Source organism: Pipra filicauda, unplaced genomic scaffold (genome assembly GCF_003945595.2).
Source record: "Pipra filicauda isolate LSUMZ 115617 unplaced genomic scaffold, ASM394559v2 scaffold5_size6683894_pilon, whole genome shotgun sequence".
Taxonomy (NCBI): Eukaryota; Metazoa; Chordata; class Aves; order Passeriformes; family Pipridae; genus Pipra; species Pipra filicauda.
In genome coordinates, this window is record NW_024104754.1 from 2,051,752 (window position 1) to 2,074,257 (window position 22,506).

The following is a 22,506-nucleotide window of genomic DNA, read 5'->3' on the forward strand; positions in this document are numbered from 1 at the left end:
ATACCCATATTTTATTTTGGAACAGGACTTCTCCAAAATGAATTACCTGGACGTTCTTGTTAGGGCTTCTATCAGTGTTCCTGCTGCAGCTAAGAATGTTAAACTCACAAACGAAGTTGCTCAGGTAGGTTCAGTGTTTAGTGCTAATCATGTATTATGGTTGTGATGGTTCCAGCTTATCTCAAAAGACCAGGAAACAAACAAATTTAAAACAAAACTAGCTTAAAGTCTAACTTTTTAACCGAGTTTTGAATTACTGATCATTTTTACCTTTTAATTGGGTTGGGAAAATTCACTACCATATTGAAATGATACCAGTAGGTGGTCTTCTTCAAAAACATTTTGTAGAAGACATCTTGTTAGAGATAAGACTGTATACGTTGTAGCTTTATAATTACACGTGGATTTTCAGAAATGCTCTTTCCATCTTCATGTATTTTCTGTCCTTTAAGGTGCGTGTTACTGTCTTTCCTGCAAAACCAGTAGCCCTTTATACGGGAGTACCTTGGTGGATCATTGCGGTGGCAATTCTTGCTGGAATACTGATGCTTGCACTCTTGGTATTCTTGCTGTGGAAGGTGAGTTTTTATTCATCTGGCTATTTTTTATTTCCTGCTCTATAACTGACAAGATAGCAAACTAATTAAGCAAATGATTAAGTATTTGGGACTCAAAATAGGGCAAAACTGCTCAAACCATACATTATTAGTTTCTCAATTTTGCAGCATTTGGAAAATGGTTATATGGACAGACTTATGTAATTTTTCTGTTTTCACATCCTCAAAAGGAAGTATTTTGAGCTCTGGGCAAAACTCAAGACAAATGTTCAGAGACCATAGCTGGATACAGCTAATGAGCCTCTGCAGTTACGTGTAAAACTTCATGTGAGCTGTTTACAAATGCTTTAGCAGGGCTATGTTCTCATAACATTAGAAATACCATTAAACTGATAGTAGATAAAAATAACCAAAAGGTACAGTAATAATACACAGCCAACTGTGCTGGTGAATTTCTGTAGTATGGGCTTTTAAAAAATCTTAGGAGGAGTAAATAAGTATGTATAGCAAAAGGTTAACAATTTGAGAAAGAAAAAAACAAGTACCTATTTTTCTAATGACCTTTGTAAAAATGCCAACTGTTTGTAGTCCCAAGTATAAGAGAACAGCTTTTATTCTCAGTTTTTACAGGGCAGACAGTTAGTATTTGCTGTTATGGGATTATTTTAGAAGGTTATTAAGGAAGAAGAGGTGAAGAAGACTATCCTGTCACTTTTTTCCGGCAAAATTGCAGCAATTAGCTTTACTGAGGAACTACTATTTGCTGCAGGTTACTTCTCACAGGACAGTTATGATTTCCTTATTTTCTAATAAATGCCCAGCTGCTCCTGCATATGTTCCTGATGAATTAATACTTTAGGTAGGCTGTTAGGTTATAACTACTGGTGTTTTACTTCACATGAAAATACAAGCATTTTTTACACGCACACACAGTGTAAAATGCTGCTTTTGATGACAAACACTGTGCTGTATTATGAAGGACAAACATTATACTGCAAAGACAGATACATAATTAATTTAAGGTAAAAGCTTGTGTTGAACAGGTCAAAGCAGTAATTGGTTTTGTTCTACCCTTTGTTCTTGTCTGTCCTGTGCACTGGTCCACAAACAGCTTTCTAGGCTTCTTGGACATACTTTATTGTACCTTTTCTTAAAAAAATCCAAGCAATTTATTACAAATTTACCAAAATACCTCTAAAATAATATTGTCAGGTTATTCTGTTAATAACTTGTGTTATTCTGTTACTTTATAGATCAAGTTAGTCCAAGAAGTTCTCAGATCTAGAAGCAGCTGAGTTCTTGTTATTTTTTTTGTTTTGTTGTTGGTTGGCCTGTGGAGGGATAAGAGGAAGACAGTTCACAGAGTTAATTAAAGTTAGTTTTAATAGGTTTGACATCTTCCAGTCCACAAAAATTGACTAAATACCTTGCTTCCTTGTAGTGTGGTTTCTTCAAGAGAAATAAGAAAGATCATTACGATGCCACATATCACAAGGCTGAGATCCATGCTCAGCCATCTGATAAAGAGAGGCTTACTTCTGATGCATAGTATTGATCTACTTCTGTAATTGGTAACTGATGATATTTTTTAATTTTTAGCTGTGGCACATGCTATGGTTGTGGTGGCTAACTGTGAAGCTTTTTCTGCATATGTTCTATTAACTTTTGGATTTCAAACTGTTGTACTTGCTTGCTCATGCTGTTGATAGATTTTCAGCCTTTGGTGCATGTGAACACACACGGGTGTTTACCTTGGTCTAAAACACTTCTTGTTTATTTCTTTAGAAAACATATTGTTCTTTTGCAATGGGGTTTAGTCTTTTTTTAAATTTATGTTTTAACACTACAAGTGAGTCTTCAAGCTTGCAAGACGGTAATCAACACTGTAGAGTTAAAATGTAAAGATATATAAACGTGGATGATATATAAACTTGCTTTACTAACCTTTAGTGCATGCTAAAAGGTCCACGTTGCTTGTAATGAGAGGGGTTTTCATAATGAGAATTTATTGCATGGAAACATCTGGTTTACTTGAGTTCTAAGGTACACTTTTCTAGGAACACACTTTGCTGAAGGTACTAGACGCTTTATGCTTCCAGAAACCTTTATTCAAATTAAGATATCACATGCTTGTACATTATATCAGTAAGTGATGCTTGGGATCAGAGGGTGGGGAAGAATTCTTAATAAATTATGTCAAAACAGTGTTTAATGAAATCTTAACTATGAGATCGCTGAAGATTTGGTCTATGCTCACTATAACCTTTTTTAAATTCAGTTCCATGTAAGTTCCAATACTAAAAAAACCTCAAACCGCCAACCAAACAAAATCCAAAAACCCAGCACTCTAAACACTATGAACAAAAAGACCTTGCCACTTTAATCTTTTCTTACCCCCAGCAGTACCTAATGACAGCTGGATGGCACAATGTCTCTTAACCCTAATCTTACCTCAGTGATCTGTAAGCACGTACAGCTGAGTGTCTGCCAGTCATGACCTTGGTAACATGGTGGCCATAGCTCCATTTTGTTTTGAAAATTAATTTCAATCTGTTCCTCTCTATTTAAAATCAGTTTTTACAGTGGCTTTGGATAAGAAATTGCAGAGCACAAATAAACTGTACAGGATTTCATCTAGAGTGATTGCCCATGGCAAAGTAAGCAAGACTTGTGTTCCTAATACTGCATATGTGTAATTAGTTCAGATGACTATAGTTGAGATGGTGCTTTGAAAAACAAGGCCCTAGTGTAACTTTTCTTGGAGGTTCTGGAAGTTTTTTTGTAGATTTTTAAGGGTAAATCATGTCACCATACAGGAAGACACTGAAGTACATAGTTACCTTTGATTCAGGAGAAGCAGCTTTCCTGAACTGTACCTACTTCATTGTGTAGCAGTAAATGCTCTCATTAGATGAATGAACAGCTTTGTACTGGAGGGAATCTTTTTAAGGTATTAGATTACCACCATATGGCCAGACTGTGCCATTTGTCTTCAAGTGCTGCTGGAATAACTAATGTAGACCTGCTGCCTCACATTTTTACAGCTACGTATGCTACATTTTTGGCTTACATATTTTTCTTTTCAATTTTCTTACCTTTGTATTTGTGCAAAGGAAGAATTTAGTGCCTCTATGATTGTAGTACTTTGGCAGCAACTTAAACCTAAACTGTTCTTTTTCTCCTCTACCCCAGTGTGGGTTCTTCCAGCGTTCCAGGTACGAAGACAGTGTCCCCAGCTATCACGCTGTAAGAATTCGAAAAGAAGAGCGACAGATCAAAGATGAGACAAAACAGTGGTTCACAAAATGGAATGAAAATGAAAGTTATTCTTAGGGAAAAATGTTCTCCATCCAGAAAGTTCAGACAGAGGTTAAGGTTTTCATTAATGGAATACTGATGGAGTTAGACCTATGAACACTACGGACATTCACCATTTGATTGTAGATGTTACTACTTATACTGAGGCTTTTATTTGCACAGTTAAAATTGCTTCAACAGACTTTATTTGCATTATTTAATTTTCAGACTGCCTCTTTCCCCCCTCAAATCTAACCCACACTTCAGAAAATACTATGTTGATTTGGGGTCTTTTCTGCAAAATATGCAAAACCACTATAGCAGACCTTTTCCTGTGATCCTGACCTTCTTCCTGGTATGTAAGGAATGGACGATTAACGTCAAGACAGGTTCTCCATTGTTCCCTCAATACATAGTGCTTTACAAACACACAGTGGCCTTAACACACTTTGTTCAAGTATAACTGAAGACCTGCAAGTTTGCTTTAGTCATAACCTTTACCTGCTGCAGTAGTTAGGGCTTAACAAGAAGCATCATCTTAAATTACATGTGCAATGGGTCATGTTGCTTGATTTTTTAAATTTTTTTTTTTAAGATCAGATTGTGTGATTCTTGCTCACAACAAATATACACAGGTTTTTTTTAAAAAGAGAGGCTTGAATATTAGATGTACTTTTTGTATATATATATTTTAGTCATTTTTGTATTTATTTTTGTTATAAATCATTGTCTTTGACTAACTGTTAGGCCAAAGACTTAAATGAATTTTCAAATCCACTGTGTTTTTGAACTTAAGATTATGAGACCTGAGGCTTTCACTGCATTTTAATAAGTAACTGAAGGTGCCAATACTTTCTAAAAATGTAAATATTTATGCTAATAATGTGTATGGGGCCTTTCTTTTCCTGATACTTGTAAGTTTATGTGTTGTAACATCAGGTCTTGTAACATGATTTGTATATTATTGCAGACTATTTAAGGATTTGGACACCAAGCAGAAGTAGGGGTTTAGATAGAGTTTTATACTTGCTGTAAGAAAGTGAGTTCTCTCAAAACAGCTTTCCAGCTTCATAAGGACTTCCTGTTTGGCAAAAGGCATTGACTACTGCAACTGTTATACAGCACTTGAAGGAGTCTGTAGATGCCTCATGTACCTTAACTGTGTGGATCTGGAGCTGATGCACATTGAGACTACTGAATCATCTCGAATACCTGAATGTTGATAAAGTAGAACCATGATATTGTTTATCAGTAATCTAGTTACTGTACCATAAGTGATAAAATTATTTAAAGAGTTTACTTTTTTACCCGTGTTTTAAAGTGTTGGTACTATTTAAGAACAAAGATTTAGTTCAAAACTGTTTATTCCATGTGAAACAAAATTCTGCTCAAAAAGTATGCATTTAATTGCTCGTAATTTGAACTATGCAAAAACCTCTTGGTACTTTTTCCCCTCATAGGGTAAAAACCTGCTAGGAGGGCAGTTGTCAAGTGTCTTATTTTTACTACTAACTTTGAACATTAGTACGAAGGTGTGGTCACCTAAAAAGTTACAATTAATTTACTACACTCATCTTTCTTAACACTAAATAATCTCAATATGTTATGACTGATTTTATGAACATTTGCATATGAATGTTGATGTTACCCAGTGTTTGAGCTTTTAAAATTCTAGCTTATTTGCTGAAAGGCTCAGCAACATCAGAAGCCAGGCTAATCAGGGGCTAAGAAGCTTAACAAATACCCCTGAATCTAAAAGCAGATTCTGGCCCTCGCCTAAGAACATGAATGTCTTAGCAGTGTTAAAGTGAAAGTTCTTGAAAAATAAGTCATGTCACTGGTATACTTTTATCTCAAACTTTCATTATACTGGCTAACAATGCTACATCATTCCATGATTAGAAATGACCTGTGGATATTTGTATAGAAGTGTGAAATAAATTTTTTTTAATTAAACATTGTCTTGGCAATAGTGATTTTATCATACTTAACTGAGGTGGCCATAGCTAAATTCAGTAGAATATGCTGAAAGTCACAAACTGTAACAAGTTCTCCGACTCTCGATATTGCCACAGCTCCTGCTCCGGCCCCACGCCGAGGGGCAGACAAGGAGGAGATAACGCGCAATCTCGTGCTCGCAGGCTCTCTGCTACTTGCTGCGGCTGCCAGCATTGCTCAGGGTCAGGCAGAGCCTGGAGCCTGGCAGAGCTCCAAGTGTCAGCTCCCAGCAAGGCAAGCTGCCCTCTCCTCACTCCATGCTTGCACTCACACTGCCCAGGGGACCTTCAATGCAACCAGCCTCCTAAAAATTTTCCTAAATACAGCCAGATTAGTGTTTGAGTAAGTAGGGGAGAGGGATACATCCCCCAAAATTGGTCAAGGACTTCATATACCTATCTCTATTTAGCAGTGAAAGATTGATACTGACAGTCAGTAACACAATTGCAGGGTACAGCTTCAAGTCCACCAAAAAAGCCCACAGAAAAGCCAAAAATACGCAGGGGGAAAACCCACCAAACCCAACAGAGAAAACGTAGTTTATCTCCGTTTTTAAGATGTCAGCCCTCACAGGATCCTTTGTTCACCTTTGCTGAGAGGCCTTTTGATGCAACAAAGCCTGAAGAGAAGGGTTAGCTGGATATGTGCTAGGCCAGTGTTTGTTGTGGCCAGGGAACTTCCAGGACTAGAACCAGAATATGCCACTAGACCCTTCAGAGCATGTCCAAGATGTGAACTCAACCTGCATTTATTAAACAAGTATTCTCATTCACATAGCACAACAAACATTTTTCTACAACAAGACAAAATACGGACTGGGAGAACAGATCATAAGGTTTAGTACTAATATAGTATATTGTGCTTTATATATGCTGATATATACCATACATGCATAGTACTATATATAGTATATACTATATATACAGTGATACAGCACTATAAATAACAGTGTATGTGTATAGTATGTATATATGTACCCTTATAGAATCTAATGTACTATATTTGCTATATATAGTGTGTGCAGTGTGTATGTATCTACATAAAAAATAGATACACTATATACCCCTAAGGTACATAAGTGGGATGTTGGTAAACTGCAATACCTTCACGTACCTTTAACTGTCACAGCACAGGAGATGCATCTTATGAGAGAAGCTTTCAATGCAAGGGACCACCACAGTACAGTTTCAATAACGACCTGTGCAGAAGTTATATGTGGAAAAAGAGAGAACAGGGCACTCGGGTGGACACAAATATCAGGAATCAGCCCATAAAGTGAAAGGAAACTTTTGAAAGTGGCACTGAACTACCAGTCCCCATTCAAAGCACCCACGTTCCAATGCTAATCATCATGACTGGAGTGTGTCTAAACTAATAGCAGCAGACCACACAGAACCAGAAAGCTGCTCATTTACAAACAGCTGAAATAACTTCTCCCAGCACAGAGTAGGCAAAGGTGGCAACAGTTGGTTTGCAAAACCCAAGAGAACAAGCTGTAATGAAACAACGAGGCAACTGTAGCTGGCATGCTGAGCCAGCAGAGGCCTGTGGACATGCTGGATGTGCTTCAGCTGGCCTGCCAGACAACAGCCTGTGTGTCACAGGAAGAATGGAAGCAGTGTATCTCCCCATAGGGAGTGTGTAAGCAGTTGCTTCAGTTTTTTATCCCGGTCCTCAGATGCCATTAAATGTTTGTTTGTCTTCCCAGGCTATGGAATCATAGATACTATACACCTTTTACAGCCTCATAAGCCTTGCTGAGTCCTAACCATGATCCTTGTGAGAAAACACAGAAACTCCTTAGCCCAAGACACAGCCAAGGTGTGACACGGTCACTGTATATGGACTGGGAACCTGCAGTTTGCATTTTCCATACTGCAAGATAGACCTCTTTCCTCCTTTTCTTGCTCTCCAAAATGTTTGTCTGCAAGCTGCACCTTTTCAGGGCCATTCCTCCCTCATCATAGAAAACAGGCAGACAGAACGGGTTTTTGCAAGAGGAGGTGTCCTTGCTTCTGCTTACCTAAGTACTGCACACCAACATATACCCCCTTGGCACTAATAAACAGTATTTCACCTCTCAATCCCAGTGTCATCAGGGGATAGGGGAAGAAGGGACAGAAGAGTCAAATACTTTGGAAATAACACGGTAAGTTGATTAACAGAAATGTTTGCAAGATATCGCTTCGTTTCTTGAAGTGGAGGAGTTCAACAGTACAGAGCTGAGCAGTGCATCACTCCCAGGAATTTCTTTGTTGGGGTCTCTCTTCTGAGGTACCAAGCTACCAGATATCAAAATTGATCTGTGCCAATAAACTTATCTGTTGGAGATGAGACTCTAGTGTCAAAACTTCCTTAACATCTAAGTTTATCAGAAATGCTTATAATCACAACTGCTTTTTTTTGTTCATATTCTAGATATTTCTACCAGAGCAGGACAATAAACTATTAAATACACTGTTTGGTACCTCACATGTTGCATTAGCATCCTAACAGCCACTAAAGTGATTTAATGTGATCTATGGTCAAAGTGATTTTTAACCAATACAGATGCATAAGGTGCTCATTGTTGACAGATCGGGAGTCTACCTGTAAAGGCAGAAGCCCTATTTTTTCTCTGTATTTTTTTTTAATTCTTTTTTTCCCTGATAACTGAAACAAATCCCAGCCCATCCCGCAGCTGGGCAAAGGGTGCGCTATCAAGAAGACCGACTCTCTCAGGTGAGGCTCTGCCCTCCCACCGCCCCCCGGGGGCCCCGTCCCCGCCCCGTCCCGCGCTGAGCAGCGCACGGCCGAGCCCGCAGGGATCCCTGTGCCTGGGCCCCCGCGCCCACCGCCAGCGAGCGCCCCGCAGCCCTTCGCCGGGCAGGCGGCGGCACCCGCCCCGCAGCGCCCCTGTACCGTGGGGGGCCCCTCCGGGAAGCGAGCGCTGCCTTCTCCCGGCGGGCCGTCAAGGTACCTCAGGGGCTGCCGGGCTGCTCCGGGCGCCCCCGCCCCGCTCCCTCAGAGCCGCCCTCCCCTCCGCCCACCTCCCCCTCGGGCACCTCCTCCTGGCGGCGCGGCGGAGGCGGCCTGGGCAGGGACTGGGGCCGGGGGAGCGGCGTGGCGGGAAATGGCGGCTGTGCTGGGCCGGTCTGAGCTGAGCTGAGCTGAGCGGACGGAGCTGCGCCATGAGGCTGCTGCGCGCTCTGCTGCGCGGGGCCGCCCCGGGCACCATCCCGCAGCAGGTGGATTTCTATTCCCGCTTCTCCCCCTCGCCGCTCTCCATGAAGCAGTTTCTGGACTTCGGTGAGTCCCTGCCGGGCCGCACTCCCCGCGCTGCCCCTGCTCCCGCAGGTGCCTGTGAGGAGCGGGGCGGCTCCGGCCGCGACCCTCCACCGTCAGCGCTGCCCGCTGTTGCTTATCCCATGTTAGTGCTGCGCTCTCTGGCACAGAAAGGCCCTGCTTCCTTCTGGGACAAGGGAGCCCAGTTGGCGCCTTCCCGTAGACTGGAAGTGTGACAAGGTGGAAATTCAGCTGAAAACTCCAGTTTTTGGCACCACCAGAGTAGCTGGGCGTTTTCCTGCAGAACCTGCAGGGCAGAGGGTGGGGACAGCTGGTAGTGTCAGAGCAGTGACTCAGGTGAGACTGGTTAAGCCTTCTGCAAGCTGGCAGCGTGTGACCTTTTAAGGTATATTCCAAACACAGGAAACACCTAACCTCAGATGGCACCGAGGGGCTGGAACAGTCATCACTTCTGAGTCGCGTGTCTGTGCCCTACAGAAACACCTTACCCAAAATTTGCTGGTTTAGAAGGAGCAGGATGCGGAGACCAAGAGCCATCCTGGAGGATTTGGAATCTAGCACTGAAAATGAGCAGATCAGTAACTCGGTCTTACATTCTTCACTAAAACCACTCGTAATGCTTCCAGGTTTGACTGTGTGCTTGGAAACAAAAGGGATCACAGCAATTGTTCTGTTCTGCTTCAAAGCAAAGACCACACAGGGAAAGGTTGTGTAAGTCTCACTGTAAGTGCCTTTCTGTATCCAAGGCACTCTGGTGCACATAAATGCGTACATAAGTGTTGCATATAAGCATTTAACTAGCTAATAGTTGCATTGCTTTTTACATTTTTGTAAGTAAAACATAACTGAGAACTAGTCATAAAACCCCAGACTTTGTGTAAATAGGAAGACTTACAAAGAAAACTTTCTCTTAACTGTCTGCTGTAACTTTATCCGTCTATTCAACATTTCATTTGTGGCAATGAAATGTATCCAACATTTAAACTCTGGATTCATACAGGAACCCCACCCGATGTTCTGTTGCTACCATACTTTTAAGCAAAGAATCTTGTAATTCAGAGTTTGCTCTGACCTGTATTATTTTACCACTAAATACTGATAAAGTAATGCTTACCTTAAAATCAGTGTTTATTTTCAAGGCACACTATTCCCTTGTGTCAAAAGATAGACTACTTTTTTACTGTTAATTACCTGAACATAAGGTAAAAATAATTTTGAAAATGTTTTATTTTTTTTCCTCTCCTTTGCTTAAGGATTTAATCACAGATAGTGAAAAATTAATAACAAAGGCAAAAAAAAGAGTAGAGTGCAAGACTGAGACAGTCTTTAAGACATTCTGTAGCCATTATAATCTGATGTTTTCATTAGGGATTTTTTTTGTCTCCTTTTGCTCTAGGGAGAGCATTCAAAGAGGAAATAAATCTGATAATGCTAACTTAAAAAAATGAAATATTCCATAAGCAAATTTAGGTCTGGCTCATATACATCAGTCATATCTTGACTTACAAGCCCACAGTATTTTCTGTAGGAGTCTTATCCATTCTTTGCCTAGACAGACTGTAGCTGCACAGGGAAAGACTCATTTGTCCATTCAGCAAAGTCCTGCCCTAAACTGCCTTCCATATTTGACCCAGGATTGCAAAAAGGCAACCTCCAGATACAAAAACTATTTTGTGGAGTGTAATTTGCTGAGTATATGAGGCATTTAAAGATTATATTTATGTTCTAATACCTTCAGTCTGACTTGTTTGTGGAATTTTACCCAAGAAAAGGGAAAGGCCAGTAACAGTCATGCCTGAAACGCAATCTGACTAGGGAGAATGAAAGGTTTCTGGGCAGAGGTCATATGTAGACAACAAATAATACTGGTAAGTGCCACTGGGGAGGAATTTCTTTTTCATTAAGTTAACTGACATTCTTTCATCAGTGTAGTTTATGATGTATCTGAGTCTGGATGCCTTAAAGTAAGGTACTCCATTTCAATTTGCTGAAGATTTTTCCTGTTTAAGACACTCCCAGCTTCCCTTTTTTTTTTTTTTCTCCACGTCCCTTCCTTTAATTTTCTTTCCCAACTCCCCCTTTCCAGATGGAAAGAGTGAACTGAGCAGTACACCAGAGTTAATTTTTAGGAGACATCTGTTGTAAAACACCAGGGTGAGGTATGTACTTCAGTGCAGAAGATGAGCAGTTTAGTAAGTTCAGGTGCTGTTTACATGACACTCGTGAAGTCCAGACAGAAGTCTGGCTGAGAGTGATATACAGTATTTCCTAGCCTCTTCCCCATGCTGCACTCTCCTGTCTCGCTTAGGAAAACAAGCTTTGTGGGAGTAAACTCAGGTCTTGCTTTTAATAACCACGTTTAATTGCCACCCACACAGATGACATCTGTCTTTAACAAAGGGCAGGTCTCTTATCAAAAGCTTCTACCTTTTAAAAAGGTAAAAACATTTAAAAGTAAATGTATGGAAAAACTACCATGCCAACAGATAAGCACAGTAGCTGTCCTACTTTCATTTCTTTCTCGGTATTCATGTGAATTCATTCATCTGTCTTCTGTTCCTGTAAGACAATGAACTTAAAACTACAACAGATTTAGTTGAAAATGAGATCAGTATTACAGAATTTATTTTCTGAAAGTGTTCCAATATGTCTTATGGTAATTCAGTAAGATCAGTGATCAAAAGCAGGGTGTATGGGACCAAGATACTTTCTCAAACACCCTTCCCATAAATAGTTTCCTGTGCTGGTTTCATTTGCCTCTCCGACACGCTCAGAGTGACATACTGTTTGATCAGTGGTGGTCAGAGTCAATGCTTGCTGCAAATAAAATGAACAATATACATGGATAGATGCTGCATTTAAAGTTGAATAGTTTGGGTCTGCAGCTATTGCTCTGTATATTGAAGATTCTCCTTACGTGAACAGGGCTGGTAGGTCACAATATGAGGTACATTTTGAAATACAAATGGGCTGCTGCCATGAAAGAAACATTGCCTTACCAGCCTGGCCAAGTCAAGTTTGAAACCAAGCCACAGGCCTCTTATGCAAGAAAGTAAGACTTTGTGTAGTTTTCTGCCATAAGTGTTGACTTTATTCTGATGTCATATATTTATTTTGGTCTTAGGATCTGAAAATGCTTGTGAAAAGACTTCATTTATGTTTCTGCGACAAGAGCTGCCTGTGAGATTGGCAAACATAATGAAGGAAATAAGTCTGCTTCCAGACAACCTCCTGAGAACACCTTCAGTTCAGCTGGTTCAGAGCTGGTAAGAACAGTGACACTTCATACCTTCTGCAGATACACAGGTCGGAGGAACTCATTCTTTTCTACTGAAAGAACATTTCATGGGCTTGTTACATGAACATCCCTTATGTAAAGTGAGATACTGAATATCCAATGTGATATAGATCAGAAACTAAATTTACAGACTTGGAAAAAACTCTTTAGCAGCAATTAGAGAACCCATGAGGGAATTAAAACCCATGAGGGAATTAAAAAATCATTGAGTATTGCAGACACTCATGTATGAGAATTCAAAACATTTTAATTTAAAAAAAAAAATAACCAAAGGTCCACCAGAACAATGTTTAATAGGGGACTTACATAAAAATGAAGAGGCTAGTTGAAGAAACCAACAGAAGCAGGCTAAGGCCTGCAAAACATGCTTGCAAAAACATACTAGAAACCATTTACAAGACAGGTTATTGCATATTGATAGTAGAGATGTAGAAAATATGAAGAAAGCAATAGGAAGCTCCCAAAGCCAAAACATAAAACAATAGAAAGAATATAAAACTATTAAAGTAAAAAAGATATTCTTTGAAAAGTAACATTTACTTTCAGATAAGGAATTTACACATAAATATAAACTTGTTAAGAGATTGCTTGGCAACAGCTAAAGGCACAAAGATATCTGGAAAGGCTTTTAAAGTTAAGAGAACAGAAAACCTGCCAGTGAATAAGTAGGATTGATTAGATGACTGAATATAAAAAGAGCTATCAATGAAGAGGAAGGCTCTTAATGAAACACAAATGCTTACATTTTCATGATAGTGAATGACATTGATCAAATGGGAAATGAATTCTACTTGGACAAATGCAAGGTAGAACACAAGGAGGACTCTCCTCTCCCTGTATAATTGCTTACTTACAATGGAAAAAGAAATTTTGATGCTTCTGGGAATATTTTTCCAAATATGTCAGTTGATGGACAAGAAGGAAAATTGTGTTAGGAACTAAGTAACAAATGGGGAGGAATACAATTGTACGAACTGTGTTAGCCCTTTATTCCTCTGAATTGTATGCTGTTTTAGTCACTCTGTCCTAAACAGAAAAGACCAAGAGGGATAATCAGAGGGTTGGAACAATTTTTACGTGAGGAGAAACCAAAGAGAATTCTTCAGCTTGAAAAATATGCATCTAAGGAATAGATGGCAGAAATACTTAATTCATGAATAAGCTGGAAAGATTTTTCTAATAACAGGAACTTGCTGGGGCTGCAAATAAGTGATCACCCACTGGGTTTAAAATACAGAGATGATCCTTTATGCATTCTAATTAAATTGTGGAGTTCATCGCTCTGGAAATTTTGGAAGAAATGTCATGAATAGATTCAAAAGAATCTAACAAAATTCATGGGGGACAGGTACTATGACATGGAAACAAGCAACCTTAGAAGACCACAAACTGCTAACCAAAGAGATCTGGGGAGGCATATTAGAATTGGTCTTTGTCCTTTTTCTTTCATTGAAAGGTACGTCCAAAGTCTTCAGGAGATCCTTGACTTTAAGGACAAAAGCTCAGAAGATTCAGGGGCTATTCACAGGTAAGGATTTGCTGTCACATGTTAATATTTTGTTAATATTATATGGAAGAACTGGCAAGAAAACAATAGGTTAAGAAAAATATCTCAAATCTTTACATAAGAATTGCAGTAATGTCACCCCCTGTTCCTAAAAGGAGGGTACAGGAAAACAGGAAACAAAACACTTTAACATCATGTTGTTCTGTAGAGAGGCTTTGGTTAGTGTTGGCTGACCATAAGTGCCATTTGAGAGACATGGGATGTTCTGCATGAAAACAGTGGCGCGGTTTTCTCTTTCTTGTGGCAGTAATCAAGATAATAAATAAATAAATAAATAGTAATTTTATAAATAGTCAAAATAGTTGAATTGTTTCAATGCTAGTCCCCTAAAATACGCTGTAAAGTCTGACCTGTCTTCTTACTGCAATAGGCAGACCTGTAATATTTCTGTATGTAACAGTCTTCATTTTTGTAGGCAGGTACTCTGTTTGCCAGAGTATTAAATTCCCTTGAAAGTGAAACACTAACAGTGTATTAATTTTAGTTTTACAGATACCGTGATAAAAATCCGGAATCGGCACAATGATGTAATTCCTACGATGGCTCAAGGAGTAATAGAATACAAGGAGAGCTTTGGCATTGATCCAGTGACCTCGCAGAACGTGCAGTATTTTTTAGACCGTTTCTACATGAGTCGCATTTCAATCAGAATGCTCCTTAACCAGCACTGTAAGTGCCAGTGCTGAAAGGAGGGGAAATGGTACCTGTACTATGTCAAGTGTATCTTCCTTTAATTTTTAAGTGCTTCGTAGGTACTTAAATGCTACTTATGAGTACACTATTTGCCTTGCTATTTATAAACTCAATTCAACTCCTAAAATATTTATTAATAGTAATCTTTCAAGTATGGTGAAGACTGGAAATATAGATTGCCTATATAATTTTTATTAAGCATAGCTGAAGATGTAAACTAAAATTATAAAATTATACTGGGTATTAAATAATATTTTCTTTTTTGGCAGCTTTACTGTTTGGTGGGAAAATTAATCCAGCTCATCCAAAACACATTGGAAGCATCGATCCTAACTGCAATGTTGTTGAAGTTATTAGAGGTAAATTCAGCAGATAAGAACTAGAATCCTGAAAACTTACATGAATATCTGTACTAAGAGCAAATACACATCCTGATACTCATATACCGCTTAGTTCTTTTCTCCTGGAGTAGAAGTTTTATTTAAAGTGTAATGCAATTTGTATCTTTTTCCTATAAAACCCAGCTTCTGTCAGAAAATACAAAATCTCTCTGACAGTGCACAGTACTTGCAATTTTTGTTTTTCTTTTTGGCAAACTGTAAAGGAAAAAAAAAAGTGGGAGGGGGAATTGTAACTTCCTCTGTTTTTATTATAGATGGCTATGAAAGTGCCAAGAGACTTTGTGATTTATATTACATGAGCTCTCCAGAACTTATCCTTGAAGAGCTGAACGGTAAGTGAATGTGGATGAGGCACTCTCCTGAACATCATGATGGCTTCTTCTGTAGTAGCTGGTGGTGGAATGTCCTCTTTCTGCCTTTCGTATAGTTAATGTGTTCTCTTGGATCTACTGTTGTAAATAGTTTGGGTTTTTAAAAATCTGGCAGAAGGCTTTCCCCATTCCTCCCTTTAATTGGAAAACTGAAATCAGTAGAAAAGTTTTTGACACTACAGCTGTTGATGTAACAAATTTTAGCAGCCTCCTTCCCTCTCTAAGATTTCTTGTGTCTTCACCTACACTACTGCATCTCACCCTCTCTGCATTTCTTGTGACACTTAAAAGATTTATACCAAGCATTCCATTCCATCTTCATTATAACCTCCTCAAGGGTTATAGAAAGCAACTATGATGTGCCCTGATCAGTGATGCCAAAGTGGTTTTAAGATTAATTTCTAAAGCAGCAAACAGCATTTGAAAATCTTGAGTGTGACTTTTGATTAACATCAACTTTTCAAAAGATTTCTGTTAAAATTTTCCTTTTTGAAAATTCAACAATACAGATTCACATTTTGAACTACTGAGAGAACGAATAAAAGATACCTCATTTGCTCTTTAATTATTTAGACTCTCTTTTCTCCAGCTAAATCACCAGGACAGCCCATGCAAGTGGTGTATGTGCCATCACACCTCTATCACATGGTTTTTGAACTTTTCAAGGTCTGTGCACTTATCATTACGCAAGTCTTTTGTACATCTTTGTTTACTGAGATTGTATTGGTTTTACCTTTTGAATCAATTCTAGATAGCAGTGTGTTTTTGCAAGTGCAAACCTTGTGCTACTTGCAGGAACATTACTAAATTGTACTGTTTAGACAAACAGTAATTGAATAGAAAATAAACAGCTTTGGAAGATGTATCTCCTTTGCCTAGCCACTGAATACATCTGACACCTTCTGAACAGACAGTTCTTAAAATCTTAAAATAGATGAAGATATTACTTAATAAAGCAAGTGAGAATAAGATACACAATTTTGGGGATATCTTCGAATCTGATAAAATGTGTAATAGGTCCTCCAAAGCTTTCCTCAAGCAGTTCAGTCCTAGACTTTTCTTGATCTTTGTGTCATATTGCATGTACTGTGCATTATAAAGAATTCTACAACAAAAACTCTGTAAGTTTAATTATTCAGATGTTTCCTTTAAAAAAAGTGAATATTTGAAGTCTGTGTATTTTAACAAACTATATAAGTACTGATACTGAATAAACCAAAAATATAAAAAAAATTATTCTAAACCAATATACATTTTTTTCTGCTTCTGAAAATAGGTGATAAAAATAACTCCTAAAATGATGTTTTAAGGTAATATGCAAAGTCAATTAGGATTTAAGTTGTACTTGAAAATTGCAGAATGCAATGAGAGCCACCATGGAACATAATGCTGATCGATGCATTTATCCTGCAATTCACGTACACGTCACGTTGGGAAATGAGGATTTAACTGTGAAGGTACCCACTTTTTTTTTTATTACTTTGAAGATTATTTTGATCAGGGTTTTTTTCCCTGCCACAGGCAGCATATTACTAACTGTAGTGGGTGATGTGGTTCTGTCAATAGATGGAACGTGATTATGTATGTAAGTAAAAAGACCATTATGGCATTTCACATGGTGCATTAGTAGGAAGTTCATGACCACGTTGCACAGTCACACTGAAGGCTCTGCAACAGCATCCTGTGCTTTTGTCATGCCATGTTTTGCCTAGCTTGTAAGCAACCATGACTAAAAATGAAGGAGCATCTTTATACAATTTTAACTAAGCATTTTTTAAGTGACAATGACAGAGCTATACAGGTGTGAAACAACTGAAAAACAAACAAAAAAAATTGTATATTCCACACAAACCTCCTTAAGTACAGTTTGAAGTGTCTTCTTTTTCTGTACAATATTCATGTTGGATTTCAAATACCAACTGCAAGCATTGGGTTTTTCATAGGTCTTTAACTAAACTGTAGTAAAACAACTCCTTTGATTTACTCCTTCAGTAACAGGTTTTAGTAAACTATATTCAACTGGCAGTATTCCTGAGGAATAAAGATTAAAAATACAGAGAACCTGGTATTTTGTAAATAATATAGATGCTGACCTCAGACAAAAGATAAAAGCCATGCACAATTTAAGTAGAATATTGTTGCTTTCAAGAGAATATGAATGATGCTTACAGTAGTATTTTGTTTAGTGGTTTGGATAAGGGATGAAAGGGAGGGATTGATCTCCCTCTGGTCATTGTTGGAGATGAGAATTAAAGAAGACCTGTAACTTAACAGGGACAACTTCATATTATGTTTTACCTGAACTTTCTCAGGTTTTTTATTGTTTGAGAAAAGCTGTCTTTTATAAAATTGTATTCAGGGACATAACACTACATGCTCCTTCTTGTTCCAGATGAGTGATCGTGGTGGTGGTGTTCCTATGAGGAAAATTGACAGACTGTTCAACTACATGTATTCAACAGCACCACGTCCTCGTGTTGAGACTTCACGAGCTACACCTTTGGTATGCAAATCTTTCATATCTTGGCATCTTGGCTATGTTTAATGGTCACAAAAGAAACCACTTAGCCAAAGCTATGAAGTACTGATTTTATAGATACAATGAGTATTGCTGTTTGAATGTTAGAGCTTAATTCGAGTATTTTTCTGAAAATAACTGGAAAATTGCATAAAATACTAAAAATTATTCAAGATTCTGTTTTCCTCTACTACATCTAAAGATCAGCTACCTCAAGCAGAACACTTAGCTATGCTGCACGTACTGTAATGAGGACAGAACACTGAATTCTTTTTGTAGCCACTGAATGAACTGAAAAATAATTATAGCAATGACTTTGGGTCAAGGCCATAGTTTATTTGCACTGTGAGGTCAATTGTACCATCTCCCAGCAAGGATGAAGGAGCACAGATGTGACAGGCCATATGAAGAATTTACTTTGGTCTCATGTGAGTGTAATAGATGCACAAGAAATAAAGCCTAAGCTCCCAGTCAGAATCTCTGAACAGCTTTCCTGTATTTATTCTCCCACATTGCATCAGTGATCAGTGTTCTGCACATAGATGAGTCTGCAACTCATTAAACACTAGATCTTTACAGAGAAGTGTTGTGTATGCTCATTGAGAGATCACCTCTAAAATTTAGTAAGTGAAAACAAATTATGCCCAACACTTCAGGGCTATATCGTGCTACTGCAGTCAGGGCTTGATAGAATTTTAGTATAAGCTACAAATTCAGAGACATTTTGTCTTGAACCTTTTTTATATATACTGCTGATGAAATGTATCTGACTTAAGTCCTTGGTGTTCTTAAGATTAGTAGCTCCATGAGACATAAGTCAGACACAGTACAGTTTTCTCTAATGGTATCTCTTCTTCAAAAAGCTCCCACAATACAGGAAATGTTAACTACCAGCCCTGCCTGACAAAGGAATAAAACAGTTTTCTCATAATCACAATCATCCATGCATTCTTCTGGTTTTGGGATGTATAATAGTTCTGAGGGGCCATAATAATTAACATATAAACTCCTCTTACTGTCAAACATCATGCTTAGTTTGTTTACCTGTTAAGTTAAAGCAGAAAACAGCATTGATTGATGCAATTAATGGAAATATACCTTTTTTCCTGGATCAGGCTGGATTTGGTTATGGCTTACCCATATCACGTCTGTATGCACAGTACTTCCAAGGAGACCTGAAACTCTATTCCTTAGAGGGCTATGGGACAGATGCAGTTATTTACATCAAGGTATGATGTAACACTTTACCATTTACATTTATCAGCAACTGTAATCTAAACTGCTAATGGAACTCCTTGTTCTGTTACTATAACTTCAGTTAAAAAGAATCATCAGTTACAGTCTTCTCTCCTTACAGGCCTTATCAACAGAATCAATTGAAAGACTCCCTGTGTATAACAAAGCAGCCTGGAAGCATTATAAAGCAAACCATGAAGCAGATGATTGGTGTGTGCCAAGCAGTGAGCCAAAGGACATGACCACTTTTCGCAGCATGTAGCTTTTTCCTTGGCAGCTCATAAGAAGTAGGTTTGTCTGTAAAGGCAATTTAAAAGACCTGATTTATACCAAGATGGTGACCAAGTTTGATATGTGAAAGTAATTTTAAGTGGAGTAACAGAAGGTGTAGTGTAATAGTCTTTTCTGAAATTAAAAAACCAACAGCCACCAAAACTCCCAAACTTGTACATACTTTTAAATTTTAAGAACGTCACAATTTGTTTCATTTTCTGATTTTGGTTACTTTAAGAGCTAAGTCAAGGGAGCAATATTTTGGGTTTTATAGGGATCAGTGCAATCTCTAGCACATCTGGTATTAATTCATATAATTACAAAACTGTTTTAATGGAAAAACTATTGAAAAAGCTCACTGGAGCATTTTTCCATTATACAGTATTACAGATTAATGAGAAACTCGTGTAAGAAATATCGAGGAGCTTATTGCTATACCTTTGCACCCGTATGGCATTTGCTGTTCTTTTATCTTCAGCATGCTGAAGCCTAATTTAGCAAAGTAAGATATGTTGCCAGCACACCTTGCCTACATCAAGGGTTTTTTCACCCAGAGAAATCACGCTTACCTCTGTAGGGATAAAAAATAAATAAATTTTAGCTGCAACTACTGGTATAATGTATCTCAGGTATGGAGCATCGGTCGAATTTCTTTTTTTGTAATGTGAATATATAATACATGTGAAAAGCTTATCTTTCCCTGATTATTGTGAATTAACAACTAATGCTGGCTTGTGTACAGTACGTTGTCTTGCATTTGCCTGTGTTTCTGTAGGTCCTACCAAAACGCAGCATCAACGTTCTAGTCCTCGTAAGTTCTCAGACTTGAAATTGTCAGGTTACAGCTGTAAAAGGAAACTATTTTAATAAACAGATTTTTTAAAATTTGCCCTTCATAGGGCATCTCTGTTACTTTGACAGTATAAGCTATCTTCTCAGGAGTATTTAAAAAAAAGTGGAATTAACAGGTTTTGAAAATACCTTTGTATTTGTGATGTGCTTCTGGTCTCATTTTTGTAGTAACTGGAAGTCACACTGTAACTTAAACATGGTGAGCAGAATGTGTATCAGTCAAACCGTCAAAACATACTGGGGAAGATAGAGAGGGGACTGAATATTACATTTCAGGTACAACCTCCTCCTTTTAAGAAAGGATTCAACTTTTTTTAATGCCTACTGTGCCAACTTTGTTCAAATCATACACATGAATGTTGCACCTCGATCCCTGTAATTCCTGAATGTTTTAAGAGTGATGCAGTTAACGCCACTGAGAACTAATCCTTTTCTCAGTTAATTAGCTGCATGTAATTCTGTGATTTTTGTTCTGCAGTAGACATGCATAATCCCTCTCAGAAAGAATAAGCCTAAATTTTGCAAGTTTACTATCTCAGAAGGTGAGATACCGCAAACAAAGTGCATAGCTGGTACATCAGAAATTGTTCTAGCTGTAGCTGAGCCAGATTGGAGATTTCCACCTGCTATCTCCCTAGCTGAGTTCTGCAAAACAGTGAAATAAATGGTTTTATACCCTGGTCAAGCTAATGTAGAGCACTTTATCTGGAGTGAATTACAGACTGCTCTATATACACAGTCTGAGGGAGGACTATTCTAGCTTAATTGACACCACAACAGTAGCGTTACCTGCTCCACTCAAGCTTGTGGGCATCTTGAGGCCCCTGCTTTTCTTTCTTACAAGGATGTTAGATGGTGACTGGCACACCTTTTAATCTGCTTGGCTACAAGTGAGGAGAATCTAGAGCTGTTCTCTTCTTTGGCCCTGCAAGAGGATGTACGTGAGAAATGCCACACATGGTAAAATGGGGCCTGGAGGGGACACTTGCAGCTACTGCTTTTGCTAAACTAAAGCTGAAAGTTACAGCAAGGACTTTTAAAAACTCAGATTTGAAGCTGAGTATTCTTGCTTTTATGCTAAGTTTTACATCTTTTAATTAATTCAGTTGAACTGATTTTAGTAATAGCTGAGAACTGCAAGAGATGTTTCTGAAGAAAAGCTAACAGTTTGTTTTCTATAAAGTCTATTAAATATTTCAGATATTATTGAAATAAAGCCTCTGAGTTAGCTCTCAACTAACTACCAACTGTATTCTGATTATTAGAAACTTGCTGTGTAATTATATTTGTATTTATCTCTTCACCTGACACCCCAAATGACTGTGGTGAAAACACAAATGTGTAGTACTTTGGTTTACAATGTTTAACCCTACTTACAAGCATGGTCTTTGACAACTTTTGGTTTAAGCAGAAGTTCAGAAGACAACTTTCATGTTTAGTATTTCCATTACTATACTGAAGTAATTGCTAGCACATTGGTTAAGTTGAACTGAATCACTGTAGAAAATTAGTATACTAGCTCAGCTATCAAAATGCTGAGATTAATAGTTTTGTATGCAAATGGACTCAGTCTTGCACTGTATAATTAATCTTGGTTTGTGTTAATTTTTTTGAAAGAATCACTACATTTATTCATTAAAACTGTTGTAAAAATTAAACTCTGTTGGGTGATTATGTAGCTTGGTACTAAGCTCGTTCCATGCAGCCTTCTTGTTCCACATCTGACAGATGTTAAATGCGGTGGTCTGTGATGACCAATGTTCTTATGCTCAGGTGCCAGGTGAGTTTATCATCCCTGCCATGGCCCCTGTTTAACTACAACAGCTCTGAAACCATTATTTCCACTAGTCTCCTTCATGGGACCACTCTTCACAGGGTGCAACAGTAGGCTCAAAGGAAAAAAGGTAATACATGGTTGCATCAATATTCTGTGTTCTATCTGAAAGCACTCGACCTTCTTGACTGATTTAATTGAAGGGTGGTTTTACATGTGTGATCCTGAGCTTTTGATGATTCTGTACTTCTAATTCCTTTCTCTTTTACCAGTAGGGCAGCATTCCTCTCTGGCTCAAGGTCTGTAAGTCTGCCATACAACTCAAAGCTACTGAAAACAAAGTAAAACAAAGTAAATAAGTTAATTGACCAAAGAGTAGTTTCTTA

At 38.3% G+C, this 22,506-nt stretch overlaps 3 protein-coding genes across 7 annotated transcripts in view; 2 read left to right on the forward strand and 1 right to left on the reverse strand.

Annotated features, from left to right (window-relative positions):
* ITGA6 (integrin subunit alpha 6) overlaps positions 1–5,810 on the forward strand; it is a 47,981-nt gene extending 42,171 nt beyond the window's left edge. For 2 of the 4 annotated variants that reach the window (XM_027733615.2, XM_039387992.1), the window contains 4 exons: positions 26–124; positions 453–578; positions 1,999–2,128; positions 3,750–5,810. In XM_027733615.2, the coding sequence (XP_027589416.1) occupies positions 26–124; positions 453–578; positions 1,999–2,106 (333 nt within the window). In that variant the 3' untranslated portion in view covers positions 2,107–2,128; positions 3,750–5,810. The remainder of the gene's footprint in view (positions 1–25; positions 125–452; positions 579–1,998; positions 2,129–3,749) is intronic. The other 2 variants (XM_027733613.2, XM_039387991.1) reach the window with 1 other exon arrangement.
* A 3,091-nt stretch (positions 5,811–8,901) lies between these two features.
* On the forward strand, positions 8,902–22,004 carry PDK1 (pyruvate dehydrogenase kinase 1). The gene is made up of 11 exons (XM_027733617.2): positions 8,902–9,140; positions 12,262–12,403; positions 13,892–13,963; positions 14,487–14,671; positions 14,965–15,054; positions 15,351–15,428; positions 16,057–16,133; positions 16,826–16,924; positions 17,860–17,970; positions 19,101–19,214; positions 19,343–22,004. The coding sequence occupies exons 1-11, from the start codon at positions 9,023–9,025 to the stop codon at positions 19,481–19,483; spliced, it is 1,227 nt and encodes a 408-aa protein (XP_027589418.1). The 5' UTR covers positions 8,902–9,022; the 3' UTR covers positions 19,484–22,004.
* Positions 19,803–22,506, reverse strand: part of LOC113994500 (neurabin-1-like) — a 48,036-nt gene continuing 45,332 nt past the window's right edge. The window contains exon 20 of one of the 2 annotated variants that reach the window (XR_005566030.1): positions 19,803–22,447. The gene's annotated coding sequence lies outside the window, so the exon portion shown is untranslated. Of the gene's footprint in view, positions 22,451–22,506 lie in introns of both variants that reach the window. The other variant, XR_005566029.1, reaches the window with a different exon arrangement.

Bases quoted from the DNA above. Each gene is read 5' to 3' on its own strand.
- PDK1 (XM_027733617.2), top strand. From the start codon at position 9,023: ATGAGGCTGCTGCGCGCTCTGCTGCGCGGGGCCGCCCCGGGCACCATC. The intron at 9,141-12,261 runs GTGAGTCCCTGC...TTTTGGTCTTAG, and splicing joins GAAGCAGTTTCTGGACTTCG to GATCTGAAAATGCTTGTGAA. The intron at 13,964-14,486 runs GTAAGGATTTGC...TATTAATTTTAG, and splicing joins GATTCAGGGGCTATTCACAG to TTTTACAGATACCGTGATAA.